This window comes from Branchiostoma belcheri, unplaced genomic scaffold (genome assembly GCF_001625305.1).
Source record: "Branchiostoma belcheri isolate BF01 breed outbred unplaced genomic scaffold, Haploidv18h27 scaffold344, whole genome shotgun sequence".
Lineage (NCBI taxonomy): Eukaryota > Metazoa > Chordata > Leptocardii > Amphioxiformes > Branchiostomatidae > Branchiostoma > Branchiostoma belcheri.
In genome coordinates this window covers 96778-107239 of record NW_017803959.1, presented here as the reverse complement: position 1 = coordinate 107239, position 10462 = coordinate 96778, and the positions used below count along the sequence as shown (strand labels likewise).

Here is a 10462-nt window from a genome sequence, read left to right as displayed (position 1 = left end):
AGGAGACAAATCCAGACCCTGTTTCAAGCAGATTGGATTTTTGGCTTATCCACTGATCGCTAGTTGCGCATGTAGACAAAATGCGATATAAGATCTTCTATTAAAACAGATCACCTTGCAATATCTTTGAAACTACATTTCGAAAATGCTTCTAGGGGACCTGGATTTTGGCGCCTATACACTTCACATCTCAGTGATGAGAAATATGTTAAAGCAGTTAAGTCTACAATACAAACTGTTGCTAGTGATTGTAATTACCTTGATGTATCCAAACAACTAGTTTGGGAAACTTGTAAGAAGAAGATTAAGGAGTTCTCTGACACCTATTCCAGGGCTAAAGCCTTTAAAGTGGATACAACACTTGAAAAGTTAGAAAAGAGACTTCAAGAACTAGAGAGTAAGTTAGATGATAACCTTGAAGACATTGTTCTAAATGAATACACTCAAATAAAGCTAAAATTGGAAAATATATATGAATACAAAGCAAAAGGAGCACAAATTAGAGCTAGGGCAAAGTGGACAGAGAAGGGAAAAGAGTCTAACAAATTTTTCTTGAATCTTGAAAATACCCGTTAAAAACAAAAATACCATTACCAAATTAAAGAATGGAAATGAGGAAGAGACAAATCCGTTTAAAATTTTAGACTTGGAAGTAAACTTTTACAAAAACCTGTACTGTTTTAAGAACCCTGTTACTGATGAACAGATTGATACCTTTCTTGAGTCTGCTGAGGTACCCTCTCTCACAGATGAGGAAATGCTACTGTTAGATGAACCTATAACTAAAAATGAATGTTTCGCAGCATTGAAAGCGATGAACCAAAACAAAGCGCCTGGAATTGATGGCCTTCCTACCGAATTTTATCTGAAATTCTGGGATGAAGTAGGAGACTTGGTCTTCGAATCCCTGTGTGAAGCAATAGAAAGCAAATACCTTTCCGTGTCCCAGAAGAGAGCTTTGCTAAAACTTATTCACAAAAAGGGGATAAGACTAACTTATCCAACTGGAGACCAATTAGTTTGTTAAGCACTGACTACAAGATACTAGCTGTGGTATTAGCAAGACGAATGCAGAGTTTCTTACCGAAACTAATTTTAGAACATCAGACGGCTTATATTAATTAAGTCAAGGGTTATAGGACAAACTGTTAGATTGATACAAGATATTATTTATTATTCTAATTTTTACAACCTACCTGCAGCAGTCGTCTGGCTTGATTTTAAAAAGGCATTCGATTCAGTTAACTGGAATTTTATGTTTAGAACGTTAAATAAGTTTGGTTTTGGACCTACTTTCACTTCAATAGTTAAAACATTATATACTGATATTGAAGTCTGCCTACTTTGAATTACAACGAGGAATCAGACAGGGATGCCCCTTATCTGCCTTATTATTCAACCTTGTAGTTGAAATTCTGGCATCTAAAATCCGGCAAACTAGCATTGTTGAAGGAATCAAAATTGAGATAAATGATATCATTTGAAACAAAAATGACATAATGAAACAAAAATAAGCCAGGTTGCTGATGATACAACTCTCACCCTGTGTGGTGATAACTCTATAAAATGTGCCCTACAGATTGTAGACAATTTTAGTTATGTTGCTGGGCACACGTTGAATCGCAAAAAGTGTGAAGCCATTTGGATAGGGGCCAATCGAGGAAGAAGAGACACTCCTTTCGGAATCGATTGGCCAAATAAGCCCGTTAAGTCCTTAGGTATCTATTTTGGATTCACGGAGGAAGAGTGTGAGATGTTGAACTGGGAAACTAGAATACATAACATGGAAAATTTACTTCAAAAATGGCGTAGGCGAAAACTAACTTTTTATGGGAAAGTCTTGATTATTAAGACGTTAGCAGTATCACAAATAATTTACAATATTTGTATGATCCCAACATCTGATTGGGCCTTAAAACAAATTGAAAAAGCATGTTTCTCATTTCTTTGGAATGGTAAACCAGACAAAATAAAAAGAAAAGTACTGTACTTAAACTATGAAGATGGTGGGATTAGGATGATTGACATATATGCTAAATGTAAAAGCCTACAAGCTTCTTGGGTCCGTAGAATTATGAAAAATCCAAAGGACCCAAGTAGAGTAAGTAGATGGAGACTTATACCTATGCACTTCTTTAAAAAGCTTGGAAAAAACTTTTTAGTCTTTCGATTTAACTTTAAACAAAGGGCTGATGCACCCCCTTTGTTAACTCTTCCACCTTTCTATAGAGAGGTAGTTTACGCATGGCATGAAATGGGTGGAGGAAAAACGGATCTCGCTTCGGTGCAAAATGAAATTATTTGGTCCAATGAAACTTTAAACTTAATAAGAAAACACTTTTCTTCAAAAACTGGATTGATAGTGGTATCATTTATGTTAGAGATATATATATTGCGTCAGACTTTATATCGCCAGAGTCTTTGCTGAGGAAGCTAACTAATAAACACAATTGGTTGTGCGAGTATTCTTGTAATGAGAGGCCAATAGGACGAAAATTGTGTAATGAGGAGTCTGCAGCAAATTTATGTAATGAAAATGACATGATAATGAGACATGCAAAATAGTTGATATGTTTACTAGCAAGTATCTATACTCAACATATGTGTTATATACATGTAGCAAACCAACTGCCCAAGATTATTGGGAAACTGTAGTACCTAATCCAGACTGGAAGGCTATGTGGAAATGTCAGACCTGTCAAATTAAGAATAACAAACTGCGCAAATTTAATTTCAAGCTATTACACAGAATTTTGCCTTGTAGGTACTTGCTACATAAGTGGAAAATACGAAATGTATCAGGAAATATTTACAGCCCTTACTGTGAATTGTGCAACAAACTTGAAAATTATCAGCATATGTTTTTGGAGTGTCGTAGATTAGACAACTTCTGGTGTAGGGTAGAATATGAAACACACATTGTTATTAATGATCAAGAGGTGTTACTGGTGAGAAGTAGTAGTGCAAATCTCATAAATGTTGCTAAATACGCAATATTTATTTCTTGGTTAAAATGGAAAGATGATTATTGAAAGAAATATGGTGTATTCCTAATTTTTATGAACTTATGTCAAACTTATATTTGATTTTCAGTTACATTATCAGTTTGTTCATGTATGATATGTATATGATTTAAGGGTTTTGATGTTCACTAGCAAGTATCTATACTCAGACAATTTCTGGAAACATGAAACACACATTGTTATCAATGATTATAACTGTTGCTACATACATATTTATTTCCTAGCTAGAGTGTAAAGGAAAGATGATGTATTGGATCCTAATTTTTTCTGAACTTGTGTCAAACTTATGTATCATATGTATATGACTTAAAGTGCTAAATAACCCATCCTGGGGCATATTTTGACAATATATTTTGTTTATCTGAAAAAAAAGTTTGTGGCAGCCAATTCTGAGATTTGTGATTGCGCTACGTACGTCGAGTCTTTTTATGTTTGAAAGGTAGTTTTCTTGTTCATAGTGTTTGTTCAGAGTAGAAAGAAAGGAAAGTTTGGAATTGTTTTGAATATCGCAATGCCAATTGTGTATGTAAATATCTTTGTCGTCTAGTCGTTGTCGTAGTTGAGCAGTAATTGTATCTAAGTGGTATGACTTCTGGTTTAGCCATATGTGTCCAATACCGTTGTAATATATATGTATTGAAATTATATTCTACTTTGAAAAAGATCGTGTGATATTTTTGCCAGCGCTTGAACTAAACACAATTTGTTCAGTGGGTGGGAGGGAGGCAAATGCATTGCGGATTCAATTTCTCGACATCGGGCCCATTATTATTATTTCCATGAAAAATGGAGGCATTGTTTTTGGCGTGTCTGTGTGTCTCTGTGTGTGTCTGCGTTTGTGTTTCCGAAAAATTTTAGGCAGCATAACTTCAGAACGCCTTTATGGATATATTTGGTACGATGGTAGGTCTTAGGAAGACAAAGGTCAAATCTAGGCCGCCTGTTGGATGACTTTGGTACTGCAGCAGAACTTCCGGTTTTTGTATCTTTCGTACTGAACATGCTATGGTCTTGCCTTTTTGTCGACAGATAGCTTTTCCTGTCAGGAATAAGTAGTGTGGGTTTAATCCTACTAGCGGCTTGATCTAGAACTGCAGGCGACTTTCTGGCAAAATCTTTCAAAGCCAATAAGTCCAGATAGGAACAACGTATTTTAATCAGTTTTTGGTATGTAGGTAGCTGAGAAAGAGTTGTGCAGAAATAAATGAAAAGTATGCAAATCATAACTAATTTGCATAATTAATGAGGAAAGTCTCTAGTTACAGTGTTTAATATAATAGCACTGTTATACATTTAATCTATTTAATCTGTGGCATGTGAAAATCTATGTGACTTATTGGTGAATAATGGTAATTTCATACCTTGTTACATGTGTAAGTTACTGAAAGGTTAACACCACTATGTATATATTATGTTAATATATAGGTCATTTGCATAATTATTAAGAACGTGCTGAAATGAAGGATGACAAAGAAGAGGAAATTTACACGAAAAATATTGTCATTTGAATTGCAACCATAAATTAAATTAGATTATGCTAATTACGACCCTATTTCCATTGTTAATGAGACAAATAAAAAACATTTGCAAAAATTCATTTATTTAATGGAGCTATGATATCTCCGAATTCTTGTTTTAGGGTTTTTAGTGTTAAATGGCCAATATAGTAGTCATTAAATCACCTTTTCAAATCTGATTTCAAACTGCCATACTATCACATATCAAATTTTAATGTCGTCAGAGGGCACAAACTGCAGTTTCCCAGGGCGAAAGGTTCAGAAACAGGGCAACCGGCTGTTTTATAAGTACAAGTCGCATAAAAGATTAAGCACCAATGTATCCTACGTCTTTTTTTCGCAGTGTAAGTTAGAGTATCATATGATTATCCCTATACATTATTAAACGTAAGTTATGTCATATTAGCAACTTCATTTAGGCACAGAAGGGATTGCACTCAAAACACTCGTCCACTTTAGTCCGGGTGCAATGAAGTGTGTAATGTCGACCTTTCGGTCAAATGTAGTTAGCTTTACTGACGCACAGAATCACCCTGCTCTAAACAATGGTGTGAAAAATCTTTTTTTTCTTTCTGTGCTTAATGGGGTTAATGTAGTATGTAATGTTAACCTAGCAGTCAGAAATAACTTTAGCTGTGTTACGTGATGAAGATGTGTACTTTACCATTAAGTGTAGGGGGTCAGAAAAAGAGAATATTAGGAACTTTGTTTCCATTATGAAGTAAGTTTAAACTGTAATGTCCAACACAACAAACAATTGGACTCACCCAAATTTTCGACTGTACAACTCCAGTCTTTTTCAAGGAATGAGCAATCCACCGCTTCCGTGACGTCACGCAGATAACACACGTGACTCCGTGAGCAGTGGGTCATAGGTTGCAGAAAGTCTGTGGCGCTCCCCGTCTCTGTTGAAGGAAGGTTGCAATGCCTCGACGCAGATGCCCCCCCCCCATCCCCCGCACAAAGATTGCTCATTCCTTGACAAAGACTGGAGTTGTACAGTTGAAAATTGGGATACGACCAAGTTATTTTGTTGAAAATTGCAGTTCAAACTTGCTTCATACTGATTTCTACTAACACAGATGAACTTTCAAGATACCATTTTTCTCTTTACAGAAAGCGCGCCCTCTGGCTCTGACCTGGGTGATCGTCACAATCATCTGCACTGTGGTGTGCCTGTTTGTCTACATCTATATGACGATTTTTTTTGTTCTATATGACATTTTGTTTACTTTTGTATGTTTTGTTCTATCTTGATCTTTACCAGTAAAGTGAAATTAATACTAGAGTATTTGCATTATAACATTTTACATATATAAGGCCTGATGCTACTACAATCACTACTTATCTATTCCATTCCTTTAGTCATGTCCAAATGTGCACATGGCCATCATCTAAAGAATATGTTTTTTTCTAGGTTGACAGTGGCCAAGGCATTGATGACCGTGCGATATATAAATTGCACACTGAAGTTGGTTTCATCTGGGCCTTTTGGGGAGTTCTCTTCATTATGACGGTAAGGCATTGTTGCATTCAGAACCCTGATTTATCAAGACAAATATTTAGACACAGATCTGGATAGTCCACGTGTATTCAGAACCATGTCTTGAGGGGGGTGGGCTCTTAACTGAGTGCCATCCAGTAGATTTCTGTGCTGCTACATTCAAATTGCGATAACGGTTTCGCGCAGGCGAAGTACGTTCGGCATACATGTGTTATGACTACTTGTTCTTAAGGTCACGTGACTAAATATTCATTTATATGAAAAAGAGTCTAGAAATTTCGAATAGTCTACGTTTCATTTTATGTACTCTACTTTATTTTAGGAAGAAAGCCGCCTTGTGGGGTATAGATCCACCAGTGCTGTCACGTGTCCGTAAGGTTAACTTAGGGTCATTTGGGTCATTCATTCTCAAAAACAGAACATTTAACAGTCTACGTGGGTTGACGTGTCTGTATGGGTGTCTTTTTCATAGGTGTAGGGCTGCCTTGTAGTGTTTTCGCACTACCAGAACCTCCGTGACGAGGCACGTGGACAGGGACAATGGCAGTTGGTGCGGATGGGCAACCAACCCTACATAGCGGGTAACCAACCCTACATAGCGGGTAACCAACCCTACATGGTGGGCAACCAAGCCTACATGACAAGCAACCAACCCTACATAGTGGGCAACCAACTGTACGTGGCGGCCAACCACCCCTACGTTGCGGCCAACCAACCCAACAAGGTGGGTAACAAACCCAGCATGGCGGCCAACCAACCCAACATGGCCGCCAACCAACCCAACATGGCCGCCAACCTACCTTATAAGGCCGCCAACGAATCCAACATTGCGGGCAACCAACCCTCCATGGCGGGTAACCAACCCACCAAGGTGGCCAACCAACCCAACATGGCCGCCAACCAACCCAACATGGCCGCCAACCAACCCTCCATGGCGGGTAACCAACCCACCAAGGGGGCCAATCAACCCAACAAGGCCGCCAACGAACCCAACATGGCCGCCAACCAACCCAACATGGCCGCCAACCAACCCAACATGGCGGCCAATCAACCCTACATGGCAGGTAACCAACCCAACATGGCCGCCAACCAACCCTCCATGGCAGGTAACCAACCCAACATGGCGGCCAACCAACCGAACATGGCGGCCAACCAACCCAACATGGCCGCCAACGAAGCAAACATTGCCGCCAACTAACGCACTAACGTGGCCAACCAACCCAACATGGCCGCCAACCAACCCTCCATGGCAGGTAACCAACCCACCAAAGGGGCCAATCAGCCCATGGCTACCAACCGGCTAAGGGGAACACGCAACCCATTAGTTATATATTGCAGGTCCTTAGTAAGATTATGGCCAAAAATCAAACGACGCAAGTACACTTTTGGGCCTTATTCATTCGGACATGTCCTTACTTCCAGGTACTGAAATGGCAGGCAACCAACCCTAACCTGGTTGCCAACCTATAGTTCCTGAGCCTGATAGTGTTATCCTATTGCCTTAATCGCTAGTTTATATTGACAACTAGGATTGATCTACCGATTTACATGTAGTTTAAACGTGTCCATATAGGAAAATATTTGTCAACATGACTTGAATTATAATATTTTATGGGTGACTAATCGGTGTGTAGATGTGACAAATATATTTCAGTTTCAGTTTATTGAGATACCCTTTAGCCCATTATGGGCTATTCTTCCCGGGTTCCAATACAAATACATGTAACATCACAATTACAGACACAATTCTACATATTTACACTTAACTTACAGCATGAATCATTTAAAAACAGAGGGGATTACATGTCACATAAAAAAACCTTAACTATTTACATGGCAATCATTAAAAAAACATATGAATTCTACCTTGAAGATAGCTGTCTGACTTTTATGAATTGCACCAACCTGTTGGTAAAGTATTTGACATGGGAGATGGACTTTACATCTGTAGGTAGAGAATTCCAGAGTTTTACGGCCCTGTACACAAACATCCTTTTCCCACTATTAGTTCTGGGTTTTGGTAAAGAAAAGTCATTCATTGACTGTCTTGTTGAATAATCATGACGTTTCTGAACAGGTACAATGGAAGTACTGATATCCTTTGGTTCTTCTATAGCAACGATCTTAAAGAATAACTTCAATGTGCTTACACACAGCTTGTCTCTTACCAGTAGCCAACCTAAATCTGCGTGCATCTGTGCGATGGGTGTCTCGTATGAACACTTCAAAGCTAACCTACAAGCCTTGTTTTGTAATACTTGGATCTTTCTGACACATGTTTCTGACAATCCATCAAGAATTGGTGCACAATACATGATACAAGAAAGAACCAAAGATTGGGTAACAAGTTTTCAAATGTCGTCTGACATGAAACTAGCATAACGTCTAACATATGCAAAATTTCCAGCTAACTTTGCAGTGAGATGATTGACCTGTAACTTCAAAGATAGAGTTGGATCAATGTGTAAACCTAGTAATACAGTTTTCGATACCTGTTCCACTACATCGCCACCAATTGATAGGTCAAGTGAAGTATCGGGCAACAACTCTGGTTTTCTTAGCCGATCCAATCAGCATACATTTCGTTTTTAGTCATATTCATAATAAGACGGTTGGCCCTTACCCAATTTGCAATTCGTGCCAAATCAGGTTGCAACGAAGCCACAATGTCACTGACTGTTTTAGCAGACTTATAAACTGACGTATCGTCAGCATACATCTCTGGTGTACATAGTGCTACACATGAAGGCAAGTCATTTGTATACAGGGTAAATAGCAGTGGTCCAAGACAACTCCCTTGTGGAACACCACATTCCAGCACTAAAGGCTCAGAAAACTGGCCATTAATATACACCACTTGTGTTCTACCCAGCAGATAACTTCTAACCCAAGACAAAACAACAGGATCGAAACCGTAAGACTTGAGTTTGGCAATAATAATACTGTGATCTACAAGATCAAATGCAGCGCTGAAGTCTATATACACTGCACCTGTCAGTTTCCCCCTGTCCATTGCTGAAAGCTAGTCATCGGTCATCTTAATCAAAGCTGTTGTAGTTGAGTGGTTGGGGCGGTATGCATGTTGTGATGTTGACACGATACCATTCACATAACATAGTGCCATATCTGATCATGGACCACCCTCTCTAATACTTTATTAAGCACTGGCAGCGAACTGATTGGACGGCTGTTTTTACAAGTCAATGGAATTCTCGGATTCTTACGAAGGGGACACACTTTTGCTCGTTTCCATTGAGTTGGAAAACAACCTGTCGTGATATTGATGGTAGGTAAAGGAAAGTAACTATACATAAAACAAATATGATATAGCATATTAGAGAAATTGACCATGAAAATTTAGCATGAAAGGAGTGTACTAGTAATCGTAGTCTATTACCAAGATTTTTTATACATTTATCTAAAAATCGCATGAATCATCAATTTTTAAGAATTTTACTGTTGTTTTGGAATTAAAAAAAAATTGTACAGAATTTAAGATTTTCTATGATAATTCAGTTTCTATATTTGGTGGGGTACACACATGAGCATGTCAACATACCAGGATATTCTGTGCATAGTCTTTCATTGTTTGTCACTTTTATGTATTTGTGTATATACTATGATACTGTATAAGGCCTCAATTGGAATGGTCGGATACGATGTGAAATGAATGTGAAGAATAAGATTTTTTTCAGTTTTGGATAATGTTAGTCCATGGCTAGGCCAAGTAACTGTTATCGATTGACTTCCACGCCAGCATAAAGCTTCATCTGATTGAAAATAAAAAAAAAATCGAACAAACAAATAAGAAATTGCCTACTGTTCCGCACTACTATGTAACTGTAGAAGTGACGCTACGTCCTTGAGCGTGGCTGTTGTGATACCAGGTTTCCACACTATTGACACTTTATCAACTGCCATATTTCGTGAATATAGGTTTAAATACATGAATAAAAACATGTTGACTGTGATACTACGTTTTGTCCCCTCACTTTTTGTTTATTGTTTAAAATGTGTATTTCTTCTTCTTGTAAATGTAAACATCATGTTCTTTATTTTTCCACTTTTTTTTTATTTTGTAGATTTTACCCCGGACATAGGCTACATACTGTGTTATGCCACAATACGATCATCATGTTTTTGCACATTATTAGCTCTGTTGGTATGCATGGTCCCTAAATGAAAAAAGAGCCTGCTTCCCTGTTGTTCGAAATGCATCCCAAGCTGCATGATAGACTGGTTGCCGGCTTAATTTGTTTCTCAGTCGTCCACTTTTAATTCTAATTCCAACACGATGTACCATCATGCCAAATTACTCTAATAATAGCAAACTTTCGAAAAATGTACATAATTTTGGTAGAAGGTTAAGGTTAAATCGGCAATCTATGTGATCCTCTAAAAACCATAGAAAGTTTCAG

The 10462-nt window shown here is 38.0% G+C and overlaps 1 protein-coding gene across 1 annotated transcript; it reads left to right on the top strand.

The window, feature by feature from the left end:
* Window positions 1–6600: 6600 nt before the first annotated feature.
* LOC109475703 (41 kDa spicule matrix protein-like) lies at window positions 6601–7242 on the top strand. The gene is made up of 2 exons (XM_019776464.1): window positions 6601–6982; window positions 7109–7242. The coding sequence occupies exons 1-2, from the start codon at window positions 6601–6603 to the stop codon at window positions 7240–7242; spliced, it is 516 nt and encodes a 171-aa protein (XP_019632023.1).
* The last annotated feature ends 3220 nt before the right edge of the window (window positions 7243–10462 follow it).

What these genes read in the sequence shown, in the direction of transcription:
- LOC109475703 (XM_019776464.1), top strand. Translation starts at nt 6,601, where the DNA reads ATGGGCAACCAACCCTACATAGCGGGTAACCAACCCTACATAGCGGGT. An exon ending in CAACCAACCCTCCATGGCGG is followed by an intron (nt 6,983 to 7,108) that starts GTAACCAACCCA and finishes CCTACATGGCAG; the next exon opens with GTAACCAACCCAACATGGCC.